Raw genomic sequence first — 17,490 nt, forward strand, 5'->3', positions numbered from 1 at the left:
ATTAAACAATCTACACAAGTTACATTTTCCTTTAAAATGCAGCAAAGCTTTCCTACAGCAAAGTCTTCAGTTGCATGTAAAGGAATCAGCAAGTTGGAGTACCGAGAATAATATCAATTCAAGTCCATTTTAAACATGCATTACTGCTATGTCTTGTGCTCAAATAGAATTTGGCACAATTTTCTTGGCTGCTTTATTGTTACACAATCATCTGATCTTATCTCTATTTGTTTTAAGATAGCATCCTATAAAATAGTTGCCTGCAGTGATGAATTGATAAAGTAGGCCTTTTTTTCTTTTCTAAGTAAATACTACCTTAAACCAATTACTATAACTATGTAGAAAAGATGGAATTTTTAATCCTGCATTGAAGGACTTCTGCTTAAATGAAATTGGTTTTTATACTAAGAAAGCAGATGTGCTTTCTCTGATACTTTAACATTCAGCCTGAATAAGTATCTATGTTGTATAATAATTGAACAACCCTGGTTTGTAATTAGTCTTACCCAGCAGCATGCTTTGTGATGCCTAACTATTTCCTGCGGTATAAATATTAATGATAATCAGATTTTGTTTATTCAGGATGGGTAAGAAATCAATATTATAAAACCTCTGTCAGTAGTGTCAGAATGGATAAAGTAATATGCATTTACTTTTTAAAAGAAGCTAATTCGCTTCAGAGGTTTTAAACATAATACATGATCGTGAATGAGGTTGGGTTGGTGGGAGAAATGTTGAAAAGGCCAGGTTTATAATTCTATGCATGAATATTTTTAAAAAGGTCTTAACGAAAAGATGGATGATTTTATGGAACTAATTTTTCAGGACCATAATTATGGCGCTCGTCCTCCTCCAACGCCCCCAGCATCGCCTCCTCCTTCAGTTCTTATAAGCAAGAATGAAGTAGGCATATACACTGCTCCAAATTTTGATGAGACATCCAGTGCTACTACTATCAGCACATCTGAGGATGGAAGCTACGGCACGGATATAACTCGGTGCATTTGTGGATTCACCCATGACGATGGCTATATGATCTGTTGTGACAAATGCAGGTAAAGTAGTCCCTACGCACAAGCGTTTTGAAATGTTCATACCCAGTATTATTACTATCAGCTCTGCTGGCCCTCTCGTTGCTCAGTGAGATTTCCTTCCTTTAACGAAGTATGTAGGCCATTAGGTAAACATGGCAATAATAGAAGCCACCACCATTTTGTTATTGTGTTGGCCACCATTTTGCTCACAGGATGGATGGATGAGGCCATCAAGTCATCAGCAGAGTCACTCTGCAAGTGGGGATCATGCTGAGGATCATAGCACAGAACTCATTGTTAGCCCCACAGTAGAGTGAGCAGGAGGCACTGGGTGATAAGTAGATAGGAGCCCTGGCAGCTCAGTGGTTACAATGCAGTATTGCAGGCTTACTCTGCCCACTGCCAGGAGTTCAATCCTGTCCAATCCTGACTGGCTCAAGGTTGATTCAGCCTTCCAAGGTTGGTAAAATGAGGACCCAGATTGTTGGGGACAATATGCTAACTCTGCTTAGAGAAAGCCTGTGAAGCACTGTGAAGTGGTATATAAGTCTAATCGCTATTGCTATTGCCAATGAACAAAGCTTTGTTTTGTAGAATCTTGGTTATTAGTGTCACTTGTGTACTTCTAAAGGTGCTGTATGACTTACAGGCATGGTTGGAGTTGAATTAAAATCTCAGACCATTGTAATGGGAAATCCTGGTGGCGATACTTTAAAAAAAAAACCACACACACACATTACTGAAAGTTCAGGTTGCAAATGTGGGTTTTATTGGAGAAACTGCTATCCAGAAAAGTATCTGTGCACACTTTATCTCTTCAGTCAGAACGTAACCTTCTGAATGATCATATTGTTAAAAATGAAGAATAGGCAAGTGCGTGAAAGAAAGAAAAAAAGTTTGTACCTAGCTTGTAATAAAATGATCCCATCAGAACATTCTGTCCAAGCAATGGGAACTTGAAACAAGCTCATTGCTGTTATCTTTTGTCCTAGAGGATCATGCTGAGTGCTACCTTCTATCCCACCTGCTGAAGAATTAGCCAACATAAAACAAAGCAAACATTTGAAAAATTATCAGAGCAAACAAAGGAAGCTTCAGCTAAGAATGGCTTTTGCAGTCTGACCTGCTTCTACAAATAGCTGTAGAATAAATCTAAAAGGAAGCTGTAGCCATGTAGTCACATTAATACAGCCTATGACCAAGAGCAAAAATATACTTTTCTGGCAGTTGTCTTAATGCTTCTTCCAAACAAATATTCATGATGTACATATGTTGCCTTTGCCAACCTGCCTATACGTTAGACATATTAACAAAGCCATAAATTTTGCATTTGACTACCTCCACATTTGAGAGTACAACAATATTCATTACAATACACACTCAGACTATAAACTCAGATTTGGTATTCCGCCTGAAAATAAAAACACAACACAGAGACGGACAGTAACATTGCTACCTTCTTCATAACAAATTATGTAAAAACAATAGTAAAAGTAGCCAGGTAAAAATGAATGAATGAATATGCATACGCACGCACACACACACACACACACACACACACACACCACCACCATCATCATCCTCCCAGCCCTGTTCAATTAGCTTTGGCCAATGGCAGAGGGTTGAAACTTGTGGCTGCTGCTTATCAGCTAATGCTTTCTGCAAGGCTTTGTGGCTTTAGAGGAATTACAGAAACAAAACAAGCCACGTGCAGGATATCCAAACACCCAGAAGAGAGTAATGTAGCATTGGCTACGTTGTTTAGAGAGGAGATTATTTGAAAAAGCAATAATTGAACACTCACTACATTTTGCATATCATCATTTCAAGTGATAGCAGGTTTTAGGGAAATTAATTTTCTTTGGCCACAAGGAAACTTGAGTGAACTATCTAAACCTTGAAAAGTATGAAAATAACACTGCATTCTCTCCTTTTCTTTATTTTAAGTGTTTGGCAGCACATTGATTGCATGGGGATTGATAGGCAGCATATTCCTGACACATACCTTTGTGAGCGTTGCCAGCCTAGGTGAGTGGTACATAATTGAAAATATATTATTTGTGTTGGCACATGATTTGAGACATGGACAAAATATGGGCAGATGAAGCCAAACCTCTCTTCTCCATTATATTAATACATTTGAATATTATATTGACGAGTACAATTTATTTTAAAAGGTGGCACTCTTCGTTCAGTAAAAGGGGTGTCCAGAATAGTCCTTTTTCATAATGATATTTGAATTAAAGAAGATTTGATATTTAATACCCATATTACAATATAGACACTGTTACTGTGTTACAAGAAATAGCCAGTTTGAGGCAGTTTCTAGGTTTTGAATATTGTCAGAATACACATCGTGCTTTACGGCAGGGGTGCCTAAATTCAACGCCTGCAAAGGCGCTTACATCTGGCGCACGGGGTTGCCCTGGAAACAGCGAAGGACTGGACCGCGATGCCTGTGCCAGCAAAAAGAGAGCTTGGGAGGGCCACGTGCACCCTTTTCCCCCCATTTTTGCTGGCTAAGGGTTGCAGGAGGCCGTCCCAGCCGAAAACGGAGCTTGGAAGCCTGTTTTTACTGGCGGAGGGCTTGGTCCACCACAGATGCCCCCAACACAAGTGACATTGAGCTGGCCACACCCACCCTGACCACGCCCTCCTGGTCCCCGTGAGGTCAAACAACCCTGATGCGACCCTTAATGAAATCGAGTTTGACACCACTACTTTAGGGGGTTTAGTCTGTCTCTTTACATATGAAGTAGTGGTGGGTTGCAGGCGGTATGCTCTGGTACGGGCATACCAGAGCCTGGCCGGAGCACTGGTTACCATTCCGGTACGGTGCTCCGGAGGGCCCGCCCTCCGAGCTCCATACCTGTACTTTAAGCCTTTGGCGCTTCTGTGCATGGCGCATATGGCGCCTGAGCAACACTCCGCTGAGCAGCACAGGCAGGTACGACACATGCGCATGCTGCGCGTGTCCATGTAGGCAACGCCGGGCACGGTTGAAACGGGATCCAGAACCCACCACTGATATGAAGCTGGAATACTAAAGTAACAAAGATTTAGATGTCACTGCATTTCTAAGTTCTTTGCTTTGAAATTGATCCTTTCTACAAGTATAAAATTCCCAGTCTGGAGAGCTCCAGGTTAAAATTTTGATACATTTCCTCTGGTTCTGTTCATACAATATTTGCCATTTTTTTAAAAAAGTATTCAAACAGCAAAAATGAATTAATTAGTAGGGTGAGTGGATACAGCCATTTTTATTTTAATTGTTTATTACATTTAATACACATATACCATTCATTAAAAAAACCTTTGATGTTCCATCAAAATCTTAATATTTACTTAGTTTCTTTTTTTCCCTATTTTTAAAAGGAGCTTAGATAAGGAAAGAGCAGTGTTGCTCCAGCGTAGAAAAAGAGAAAATATGTCAGGTAGGTAAAAAAATTTCATTAAATTCTAAAGTTTGTTCTTGATAATTACATGGATCCCAAGCACTCTGTTGCTGTTGACACTTTCCCCCCCCCCCCTTTATTGGTCTTGGATTTTTGCTAAAAAAATAAACATCCTTTAATAGCGTATAGATGGAATGTTTTTATTTGCTAATAAAACCTGTTTGTATGCAAATAGCTCACCAGTTTTTATGCAAATAAATTAACAATATTTGTTTACAGAACAACTTTTGAATATTTTCCTTCCTAAAACAAGTGCACATTGTTTAATTTTAACCAAATCTTGTAAAATTAGTTCCTGTATTTTTAATTATCGTTATGCTTATAACTAAAACAACAACTCAGCAGTAACTTGATACATAGATGCTAGAGTTTATTTATTTTGCAATATTTGTCAACTATTCCAATAATTGAACACTCTGCTACAACACCGAGAAATAAAATACAGAGCAAAAGTAATAACAAAATACAGGAACTAGGAATCAGTCAGAACCAAATAGAATAAAATGGCATTAAACACCTTGGTGTGTTTTCTTATATAATGTTGCTGCAAAATGAAGTATTAGGTTTATATGCGGTTTATCCTGAAATGGGGAAATACCAAATCTGCTTATCTGGCAAATATCCTCTCTTCAGGGGTAAAAGCTGCTATAACAGTTAGCATGCCTCATCTCATACCTTTCTAGGTCAGATTTGGTTTATTTTTTTATGTTTCTCTCTGAATATTGTGGTGTATTTAAATATGCTCAATGAATGTTGCTGCATTGCTTTAGGAAGAAAAAGGCTTAGTTCTTATAGTGGATAATGAGTGATATTTTTTTTCAATAGTGGAAGATTTTTTTAGAGTTATAAAATATATGATTGAATCAAAATACATATTTCCAAACTGCAAGCCACTCATAAATTTAACACAGCCTTTGAGAAACTGATGAAGACACAGAAGAGACATTTGCATATGCTAAAAGATACCTTACTTCTTTGCTAATTGTTTTGTTTGACTTCTGCTGACAGTTCCTACAGGCAGTGAAGCAACTAATAATTAGAAGTTGATGGTGACCTTTTGTTATAAAGATCACCATGTGTGTGATACACTTTTTAATTACTTTTTGCATTATGAGTTTACAGTGACATTAGAGGGCCTTTTGGGAAGAAAACACAAATGATAGCCAATGTTTCCAATTTATTTGGAATCTAAAAGAATAAGTCTTAGCTTTAGGAAAAGTTGTTGACTAAGATTAGTTTCCCCATTAATTGGAAGGACATTATCTTTATTGTATTAGTGTGATTGTAACTATTGTGAAACATATTTTCCTGTAGTCATTTTTTCCCCGAGTTGTTATACTTGGTCTAAAACCTTGCATCCTAATGTTTGTTTTAAATATAATATGAGAAGAGAACCCTTACATTTGGGTTAAAACTTACATAAGTATATGAATTTATAATTGAGAGGTAATTTGATATAAACTATGCTCAGTATATGGAAATCTTTCAGCACTTCTGGAAAAATTGAAGCTTTATTGAATTTAAAGAAACCACAAATCTAAACATTTTTTGTCACTGGAGCCCATGATCTAATAAATGTTAATATTATTAACTCCTTGTTTTCCTTTTACATAAATTTGGATAATTTTATGTGCAATTAATAGTTTATACCATCAATGATTTTAATTCATGGAATATTTCAGTACTGTGAGATAATTTCCTCTTTCGTTTGTATTTTAAAGATGGGGATACCAGTGCAACAGAAAGTGGTGATGAAGTTCCTGTAGAATTATATACTGCTTTTCAACATACACCAACTACAATTACGCTAACTGCTACACGAGTTACAAAGGTCACAGATAAGAAAAGGAAAAAAAGTGGAGAGAAAGAGCAAACCATCACAAAATGTAAAAAAGTAAGCTAAAATCTAATGCTGATTTTGATGTATCGATTTTAAAACTGCCTATCACCTTCACGGAGGTGGTTTCATGTAAATGTTAAAACGAAACAGAGAGAGCCCTGCGGCAGCTCACAAAGCAGAGGCCATGAGCTGGACTTCTCACTCCCTTTCCACACCAATTGGGACAGGCCTTGGGGGAAGGAGGTGAGCCAGCACAGAACTGCCCCCCCCCCCCAAAAAAAACTCCTTAGGTCATCACAAAAGAATAGCTATGGTTAATGGTATTGGAAGGGCCACCAAGAGGTCAAGAAGAGCAAGGATGGATGCACCACCTCCATCCTGCCACTCTTTTGGTTCCATATCTCGGCCTGAAACCTGACTGGAAAGGGTCCAGACAGTCCATTTCCTCTGGGGTTGCAACACCCCAGCTTCTGGATGAGGAAGATTGGATGAAAATTGTTCAGAACAGGGGAATCCAGCAATGGCTTCTTAAGGAGGAGAAGGCACCAGTGCCTCTTTAAAAGGAGCCAGGAATACCTGCTCCACAAAGTTGATGGTCGGTTGCTCAGCACCTCTTAGATACTGTAGTCTCCAAAATATAATCTCTGATATTTAGAAATGGGACATTAAAGAGGCAGAGCTTTGAACTTTCTTTCAAAAAGAAAGTTTGAAGGATCTCCTCACTTGATTCCAAAAAGGGATATTGGTAACGAGAACTGGTCAGTATTGAAAATAAGGCCAAGTGCTTATTTTGGGGGTCAAAAGAAAGGTGGATGGTTGGCTGCTCAGCTTTATAGTGCCGCAGAAGGATTTTTGTCTTTCAAGCAAATTGAATATATTCAGGCGAATCCTCCTTCAGAGAATATTTATTTTAATCTTGCATGCCGATGTAATTTTTTTTTCAGGCTTTCCGTGAAGGTTCTAGAAAATCTTCAAGAGTTAAGGTAAAACATTTAGGTTCTTGTTACTATTTATTTCACTATACTCTTTTGTTCATTGATTAACGGGTACCAGAGGGTTGGTTGTCAAGCTATGTTTTATACTGTTTAAAATCTTTAAATCTTCATATTTCTAAAACTAGTGCCTAAGGGGGCCAATAACATCGAATGTTCATAAAACATTAACACTATTAAAATTAGATACGATGTAAATGCTATGTAGTATAAAAAAACCATAGAGATGTATGAATATTATCTGTAATGCAATTAAGCTGCTACAAGTAACTTGAAGGGCAGTTAATAAACTAGTATTCACCAGTATGGATGCTTGCTGGATGTGGAGACTGCATTCCCAATCTTCTCTACACTGGGCATGCTGCCTGGGGAATTTGAGGATTTGAAGTCCGCATATCTGCCAGATGCCAAATATAGGACAGTTGTAAGATGACAGCTTCATCTACAACACATGCTTTCAAGGGCAGCTTTGTGTTCCTGAAGGTAGAACACTTGTAGAGATGGAATGAGGTAGATTGCTGAGAAAAGGCTTTCCAGAGCCAAGGAAGAGCCTATTAAAAAGGCCCATTCCAATTCTGTGCGTTGTTGAATGCCCTTTGAAATCCTCTCACAGTAGAGTTCATATAAAAACTATATATTGTTTAAGGCAGTGTTTCTCAAACTTGGCGACTTTAAGTCCTGTGGACTTCAACTCCCAGAATCCCCCAGCCAGCATAGCTGGCTGGGGAATTCTGGGAGTTGAAGTCCACAGGACTTAAAGTCGCCAAGTTTGAGAAACACTGGTTTAAGGGGACACAAAGAAATACGTTGGGAGGGAAAACAGACCATATTCAAAACAAATAGGAGATACCTAGCACTGAACCTCACTTCTTTAAGAGAAATTAAAACCACAAAAAAAAAAGAGTCCCCAAATCTTAATTAAAGAGCTATGGTGGTGCGGTGGTTAGAATGCAGTATTGTAGGCTAACTCACTGCCCACAGCCAGGAGTTCAATTCTGATCAGCTCAAGGTTGACTCAGCCTTCCCTCCTTCCAAGGTCGATAAAATGAGGATCCAGATTGTTGAAAGCAATATGCTGATTCTGTAAACTGCTTAGAGAGAGCTGGAAAGCATTATGAAGCAGTATATAAGTCTTACATGCTATTGCTATGTAAGCTATGCAGGCGCAGTGCTTAGAATGCAGTATTGAAAACTAACTGCCCACAGCCAGGAGTTCAATTCTGATCAGCTCAAGGTTGACTCAGTCTTCCATCCTTCCGAGGTTGGTAAAAGAAGACCTAGATAGTTGAGGGCAATATGCTGATTCTGTAAACTGCTTAGAGCTGTAAAGCGCTATGAAGCAATATATAAATCTCTACGTGCTATTGCTATTAATCTAATAGAAATGTCTGTATGTTGCAACTACAGAAATGCTGTCATTTGTGTACAATTGTACTGGACCATTAGCACTGATCAGCTGAATAATGTCGTATCGACAGTCTCGCTTCCATAAGTTAAAGCAGTTGGGTTTTGTGGGATTAAGAACCTGTGAACAGGCAAATTGACAAAAACCTAGGAAAGTGAAGAGTATCTTAACTTTGAGGTTTTTATTTCAGTTAAAGATGGGGCGCAGGAGCAGGATTTGATTGAAACTCCAGGGGAAGGTATGGTGAATGTCAAGAGACCATATCATTGAGCCCTTAATTTTGTAGAAAGTTGCTAAGTTTCATACATCTTGTGCACGAATTAGGTAATTATGTTTTTCACAGATGTTTTGAGTCAGCTGGCTCTGAAAGCACCCTAATTTTATGTTTGTATTTTCACACAGGGCTCGGCTCCAGAGATTGATCCTTCTGATATTTCAAACTTTGGGTGGGAAACTAAAATCAAGGCATGGATGGATCGGTACGAAGAAGCAAACAACAATCAATACAGTGAAGGTGTTCAGAGAGAGGCCCAGCGAATAGTTTTGAGATTAGGAAATGGAGATGAAAAAAAAGAGGTGGTCACCAGCAACTCAATCTTCAAACCTCCAGTAGAGGTATATGAATGCATATTGAAGGAACGTTTAATGTAACATAGTATTAAAATTTTGCATTTCTTTATACAAAAACGTATAATATTGAAGGTGTGGCTTCCCCCTTCCTTATGAACAGCCATTGGTTTATTTATTTGTCATGTATTTATTTACTTTCTAAAATAGCCAACTATTGGTGGGAAACGGTGCCCAGTGATGACTTTCAATTATCACAATAAACACTTTACCATTTAAACCCAAATTGTTGGGGGCAATATGCTGATTTTGTAAACTGCTTAGAGAGGGCTGTAAAGCATTATAAAGCAGTATATAAGTCTAAGTACTATTGCTATTTATTTATAGAGTACAATAAATAACAACACTACATATGGATGTTTTAAGATATACAAACATTAATGAAGTGTCCATGGTTTTATGGAAGATTAAATTCTAATTATCCACAGAACTGTTACAAGCTACAAAATTAAATAGCCTTATCTCTAACTTGGAAATATAAAATACTGAGTAAAATGGAGAATTAAAGCATTCAGACCACTCTCAGTAGCTGACAGTCATTTTGTGTCATGCAGAAGTTGTTGGAGAAGGAATTGTGTGAGTCTGGTTAGCCAATCATTCATTGTCAGCTTTGCAGCATCTCATTCATAAATGTTTTCCCTTAATATTAAGAACAGTTCAACATAACTAGGAGAAAATAGATGCTTCTTTCATATAAAAGAAAGAACTGGCAAGAAATGTGATAAGATTTTGTTACAAAATAAAGCTTGCACTGTCTTCATTTCCATTTAAAATAGTGAAGCTCTGAATCTGTATTCTGATGTGTTTATCTCTGCCAAAGACATTTCAATCATATATTTTATGGTTAATGTTGATAATGAAAATAATGATTAGGGGATAGAAGAAAACAATTGGCATGTACAATTACATGTGTTCATGTACTTGAAAACACATCTTTAGCTATTTATTACAGAACTTATGGATCCACTGAAAAGTAAGAAGCAATATTAAAATGTAAAATATCCATGCTAAAACCCTATTTGGCTTATGTTATCTTGAGATCCGGGAATTTCTGCCTGTCATTTCTGTAGCACAGAAGCCTCACAGTCCTGATCATTTAAAGTGAGGCACACAATTGTCTGTTGTAATTGGTCCAGACAATTTGTAATTAGAGAATATTAACTCCATCCTCCAAGGTGAGAGATAGGACAATTCAAAAGTATCTGTGTGACCATCTCAATTTCAATGAGACAAATAGCATGAATATGAAAAACACATACATAGTCTTAAATTTTAAAAAATTGACACCAAAAGTGAGCAATAATATGTTTAATTAAAGGATTCCTCAAAACCCTTTTTACTGCTGTATTCATTTTACAGTCATTTCAATTTTATATAGTTTTAAACAACATTGATCAAAAGAAAATTTGATTTTCCAGTCTCCTTCACTACTAGAACTGAAAATAATTGAAAGCTATAAGCTTATTTTTCAGTGGTGCAATGGTGTCAAAGTCTTATAAAATACGAACAATAAACCCATACCTAAGAATTGAAAAATAATGTTTACTTACAGATTGTAATAAAATATATTTCTAAAATATTTTAAACGAAGTTTTGTTGGCCCAAAAGTTGTTATGTAGATTTTGAACTTGGGACAGACATTTGCATTCTAAAGGTTTTGCTGAATTGTTTCAGATCAGCCATGGTTTGGCAGAGTCAAACACAAACCTGAATTGCTTAGATTGTTCCAGGTTTTGGCAAAATCTAGAGAAAGCAAAGAGGGGAAAAGTGGTCTCCGTTGCCCAAACTGTCTGTCCACAGCATCTAACATAGCACTGGCCTACTAAATCCTTGATCTTCTGAATCTCTGATCCTCCTCCTTTCAGTTGCCACTACTGCTCATGTCCCAGCACATCTCAGCAGCTGTCTTACCTGCTCCCTCGATTTTCCCAGCATTTTTCTCCTCCTATCAGACACAGACAGTGGGGTCCCAGCCCTCTACCTGTGCCAACAAACTTCCGAATACCTTTTTCTCAAGTCTTCTTCCTAACCACTTCTATCTGGAATAGAACGTGAACCATTTTTCCCCTTGTCCATGGAACAAATCAGCCCACATGGGCATGTTTTGGTTCAGACACAACTTTTCTAAAAACCAGCTGTTGTGCACAGAATATTTTGCACATCCCAATTATTGGCTCTGGTAGTGTATGCAGGCCTCTGTTTCCACAAAACAATAGACTCAGTGTAACAGAAAAATTGCAATGACAGAAACTTGTCTCCTTTGGAATGCATGTGATTTCCTCTTGTGTTGCTATAATTTCTGAGGGGATCATCATGGGCCAAAATTGCCACTGTCTTAGAAGGACTATCAAACTATTTTGTTCAGAGTAGAAGCAACACATAGGAGGGTTCTTCTTACATATATCTCCGCTGATTTTCTGAATGCTTGTTCTATTTCGCAGTGGAAAATTTCAGGGATAATCAAAATTGTGATATGTAACGCATTTTAATAGCATTGTCATAAATATAAACAGATAGCCGCTTAACCCTGGGAGGCCCCATCATTTAGATAGAAACAATGGTACTTTACACACAAAGAACCAATATATTGAAACTAATCTGTATTGACATGGCTATAAACAGACTTGCCATTTTTTTATTTATTTTTGCTGAAACAGTACATGAACAATATGCTAGTATGCTTCAATAGCATATTGGAATGGGCACAGCAGTTAATGTTTTGTCCATTGTATGCGATTGGTTATAAAATGGCTAGAGAGGTGCTAACTATTTGATTTGTACACACTTTTGAAGTACCACACTAATCTACCTTCAAATATATCCTGCAGTATTTCCCCCCACCCCCCAATTCCAAATAAATGCTCCTTGACAGTTAATTATGAGAAATAAGAGCGCACAATTATGCCATCCAAACTACGTGTCATGCAATCTATGGAAGGGATCTGCAAGCTATTTGATCAATTTAATGTCGATAGAAAGAGACTAAACAATAAAGGAAAAGTTACATTCTCAGCTCTTGTAATAAGAAGCATCTTTGCTTCTTTCTCTCTAGCATCAGCATGGCGCACGTGACGCACTCCTTGGAGGAATGTCCCTGCTTGCAGAGACCTTCGCCTAGATATAGGCCAATTCTCTTTTGATCAGAAGTGACACAATTACAAGAGGTGTGAGTTCCTTAGTTGTTGTGTCAGAGTACAGTAAGACTTTTTCTTAGAAAGGCATATTCCCACCCTAAGGCTATCCAAATGCAGAAGAAATCCCCTTTACCTAAGAATCCGCATGTTGGCATTTTTGTTGAAATGTATCTTATTTGGCACCTGCCCTTTTGCTCTGGTTAGCAAATGTAAGAGAGAGACTGCATATTTCATGTGTTTTCATTCCTTCTGCCACCTCAATTCTGGCCTTTTAATAAGATGGTGTGAAGCATCTGTAAGGGAACAGCTCCTCCCTCCCCCCACCTATTTTGAAAAGTTTGTCTTGATTTTCAGTTTTATAGAATTTATACATGCATTCAAGTTGTTGTCCTTTCCAATATGTAAGTTAAGATGTCTATGTAAATATGATAATCAAGGTCCTTCCAGGAATAAAACCAATTAGATTTTTAGACAAGAAAACACATTTAAAATTACCAGGCTGTTCTGTTAAAGGGTACATTATATCTGTATCAGTGTGCCAGTTAATAAGATTCTTAAATTTTTCTTTTCTCCTTTTAGAGCTATATTCAAAAAAATAAGAAAATTTTAAAAGCTGCCAAAGACTTGCCTCCAGATGCACTTATTATTGAATATCGTGGAAAATTCATGCTGAGGGAACAATTTGAAGCTAATGGATATTTCTTTAAGAGGTACTTTTCTCTAAACCTTCTTTAGTTACTCTCTTTAACCTTCTTTACTCTTTCTCTCCCTTCCTTCCCCCACTCTCTTAAACATATTACAATTGTCAAGCAAATTAAAAACTTTTTTTCACCTGATCTTTGCCTTACATTTCAGCTTCTCTTTTGAAAACTCGGTAGTTATTGTCATTCACTTGGGTAATTAGACAGTGTTGTTCCTTCTCATTTCTACTTTATATATACATTTTTATCTCTTCCAACCTTTTAAACCTTTGTCACTCGTCTCAATATTTTTATCATTATGCCTCAGTCTGGTACCATCATTTGAAGTTGCTTGTTTTGACTTACTTTGATTCTCCACAATTTTGCAAATGAAAAGCAAAAGCTGCATCTAGATAGTTATTAGGTTAGCAAACATAAAATTAAAATTTATGCTTATGAAAGAACTAGGCAACTTCAAAGAATAGACATTACAGCCAATGTTATACACTGCCTGAATAGCTCTCGATACCGTCCTGCTCGATTAAATTAATTAGCAATAATAATCACAAGGATTGACATGGTCAGTATTATAATTCAAACACACATATGATAGTGTATTTTCTTCTAGACTTGCATTTCTCCGACATGTTATTGTTGTTTTGTTTTCATTTTCTCAGTTTGTCAAGAAAAAAAATATTTCTTTTCATTCTCACTAAGCATGCCGAACGAATAAATAGTAGCGGATTCCTTTCTCTGTTTAAGTTTATATTTTGGTTTTATTAAGAAATGTCTTAACGGAATGATTGGAAACTAAGCAGGAAAGCAGAAAAACAAAATTTTCACTTTGATTTTTGTAAAAAAAAACAAAACCCCACCCATTTGTAGGTATCGAAGCAGCTCTCTCTCCCTCCAACATTCTTAAAATATTTTATTTACAGCATTTATATATATACTGATTTTACAAGGATTCCTGGCACCTGAAAAAAATGGAAGCATAAAAATGATGACAAAATCAGAAAACCTTAAACTCACTGCATAAGCCAGCATCGTGCAACTCTCTCATTCAGTAAAAGCTCTGAGGAACTACTTGGCTTCATTGCCTTTCAGAAAACAGGGCGGTTAGGCTAAGATTCCCATCTTCTGCCCAGATCAAAGTAGCCCTAGAATGCCCAGAAAAGTTCAGTGAATCTGATCTAAAATAGATTTTTTTTCTTATTCTCCATAATGGCAGCTGAACCGCAGGTAAAGCAGCATCATGCCAATTGTCTTAATGCTGAGATGAGTCGAAACAGTTGCTCATAAGACTGCTTTTTAAGTTTGCTATCTTATGAAGCCTCAGGATGTAATAACATTTGACTTTTAAAATTGAAATTTAAAAAAAAGCCCCTCCCCCCCCAAAAAAGAACACTTCCATGAGGTGGCAAACAACCTCATACTATGAATAAATAGATTGTCAAGAAGTCTGTATGTATGCCTCCCAAAGTTATCAGGAATTAAATTCCGCTTTTACAGTATAAAACTATCATGAAGTCGTTTAAAAACTACTTTCCAAGTCACGTTGTAAATGTGCTAAAGCACAGGTGTCAAACTCACAGAGTCACTTTGCTGTCATCTGACGTTTTGTGATGGTTTTCCCTTCACCGAGCTGGGGTGGGCGTGGCCTGATTGCACCAGTTTGACACTCCTGTGCTAAAGAGACTGATTCCAACCAATCTTCCGCCTTTAGTTGTCCTCGTCACAGATCTTAGAACAGTGGTTCTCAATCTGTGGGTCGCGACCCCTTTGAGGGTCGAACAACCCTTTCACAGGGGTCACCTAAGACCATCAGAAAACACACATTTTTGAAAAAATACGGAAAACATAAAATAATTTTATTTTCTGGACAGTACAGGTAATCCTCAATTTAGGACTACAATTGGGCCCAAAATTTATGATGCTAAGTGAGACATTTGTTAAGTGCGTTTTGCCCCATTTTACAACTTTTGGTAAGTGAATCACTGCAGTTCTTCAGTCAGTAATACGGTTGTTAAGTGAATCTGGCCTCCCCATTGATTGACTTTTCTTGTCAGAAGGTCGCAAAAGGGGATCACATGAGCCCAGGACACTGCAACAGTCATAAATATGAACCAGTTGTGAATTTTGATCACATGACCATAGGTACGCTGCAATGTGAAAAATGGTCACAAATCACTTTATTCAATGCCATTGTAACTTTGAACGGTCACTAAACAAACTGTTGTAAGTCGAGGACTTACATAATAATTGTAGTAACTGCTTGGCTGTTAATAAACCAGGGTGAGCTGTTTCAGCATGCCAGAAAAAAAAAAATCCCACTTTGATCCTAGCTCTGAACTAATAAATAAAAAGTTGCATGGAGCTCCCATCCCAAAGTTTCAACAGCTTGTATAACATTGCGACATATTTTCTCCATGGTACTAGGTTTTCTACACATTTGAAAAAGTAACTTTTAGCTGTATTTTAAAATATTTTTCCTGTGACAGAATGTTTATTGTTTTTTAGGCCATACCCCTTTGTTCTGTTCTATTCTAAATTTCACGGGCTAGAAATGTGTGTGGATGCACGAACCTTTGGGAATGAAGCTCGATTTATCAGACGTTCTTGTACACCTAATGCCGAGGTAGGCCTTTATTATGATAAATGTGATCTAATAAAGTTTTTGCTCAACCATTAAACCATTTTAATGCGACCCAGCTGTGTATAGCTGTTTTCCAGGAATTAAAATATTTTCCAGTTTTGAACGTTTTCAGGGAATGTAAGCTCAAGTTGCAGAACGTTATGTTTATTACAAAATGAGGCAAGAATCTGTATTGTATAACTATGCTATGGCTGCGCTGTAATTAGATCTCTAAAGCTAGTACATTATTTCATTAACGATGTAGAAGAGAAGGGAATATTATCTAACCCCCAAATTCTAAAACCCCAAATTAGGGTTAGTTATGAATCAAATACATCAAAATTAGTGTTTCGGAACTTTTTCAAGACTGCACATGCAGTCTAGTGTCATTCACTTTATCAGATGCAGGAAATTATTCTGAGCAAATAATGTATCTATACTTGTAAAGTGGTACTTGCATAGGCATACAGTAGAAGCTACCTTGAGATCAGGCATATCATGACATTAAAATATTCTCATCACATATATAACTCCTCATCCCTGGCAGATAACCCCTGGAAAAGGAAATAATCAGAAAGAATGAAATTGAGAATATGAGCATAATGATACTTATTTATTGACAATCAACATTCACAGATGAATATGGAAAGGATATATTTGTATTAAAGAGTTGACTTGCATATGTGGCGTGATAATAATTCCTAATATTTATTGGTGATAAAAGGAAGGGGAGGGAGGGAGAGAAGGAAGGAAGGAAAAAGAGGCAGGGAGGGAAGAAAAGACATAGACTTTTATCAGTGGCTTTTGGTTGTATTTCTTATGGAGAAAATAAGAGTAGAAAATGAAATGAAAATACTTGGCCTTAAAAATCAGGATGTGAAATTTCAGGAAACATTTTACCTCTAGTTTATCCCCTAAAATGGTGCTAGAAATTATAAATGAAAAAAACTATTTAAAAAATGAATTTGTTTGCTTCCTTACTCTTCTTAAGTTAGGAATCTTTTTTACATTTGCCATTGGTACTGTATCTTAGATAACATCCTAAATTCTTAAATAAAATTAACTTTCAATTTAACTGCCTTTGTAGGATATGGAAGTTGAAAGTCTGTATTAAAATTTGGACTAGTGTTTCAATAGAAATTCTAGAAATGAAACTAAATTCATTTGTGTTCTGCTTAGGCAATCCTTCATGGAGGCAAATAATTAGGACATAATACGACCTATTTGTTATAGCAATTTGAGAACTCTTCCAAGATACGTTGAACAAAAATATTGTACCATTTTCCCTTCACTCGCATGTGAACGTCTGAGATGCAAAAGTTTGTTTCAAATTAATGGCTGGGGAAAAAACACAGAAATGTGTAAAATACGCAACATTCATTTCCAAGGAAATTGTTTATTCCCCACCCCCTACCCCCAAGGTATTGTATCTCTGTGTTTGTAACTGAAGGAAGGTTGACAAAGCTGCTAGAATTTGCTTGATTTTAAAAATTAATATTGTACTATTTTAAACCCGATAACTGGAACACACTCCATTTTGTGAATATAAATCTTTCCTAAATACTGATGCTAGCTAAATTGGTTTTTTAAATAACCAATTCCAAATGAAAAGTTGTGGCTCATGCATTCTTGACAGGCCCCAACTGAGAAGTTTCCTTGCTGCTTGCTAGCCAACTGAAATTAATGGA

At 36.9% G+C, this 17,490-nt stretch overlaps 1 protein-coding gene across 5 annotated transcripts in view; it reads left to right on the top strand.

Annotated features, from left to right (window-relative positions):
- KMT2E (lysine methyltransferase 2E (inactive)) overlaps window positions 1–17,490 on the top strand; it is a 60,103-nt gene that overhangs the window by 12,672 nt on the left and 29,941 nt on the right. For 4 of the 5 annotated variants that reach the window (XM_081957938.1, XM_081957940.1, XM_081957941.1 and 1 more), the window contains 8 exons: window positions 826–1,055; window positions 2,982–3,062; window positions 4,410–4,468; window positions 6,211–6,383; window positions 7,274–7,312; window positions 9,129–9,341; window positions 13,067–13,197; window positions 15,688–15,805. In XM_081957938.1, coding sequence (XP_081814064.1) covers window positions 826–1,055; window positions 2,982–3,062; window positions 4,410–4,468; window positions 6,211–6,383; window positions 7,274–7,312; window positions 9,129–9,341; window positions 13,067–13,197; window positions 15,688–15,805 — 1,044 coding nt within the window. Of the gene's footprint in view, window positions 1–825; window positions 1,056–2,981; window positions 3,063–4,409; window positions 4,469–6,210; window positions 6,384–7,273; window positions 7,313–9,128; window positions 9,342–12,405; window positions 12,518–13,066; window positions 13,198–15,687; window positions 15,806–17,490 lie in introns of those variants that run through there. The other variant, XM_081957942.1, reaches the window with a different exon arrangement.

Source organism: Natrix helvetica, assembly GCF_964273705.1.
Source record: "Natrix helvetica genome assembly, chromosome: 6".
NCBI lineage: Eukaryota > Metazoa > Chordata > Lepidosauria > Squamata > Natricidae > Natrix > Natrix helvetica.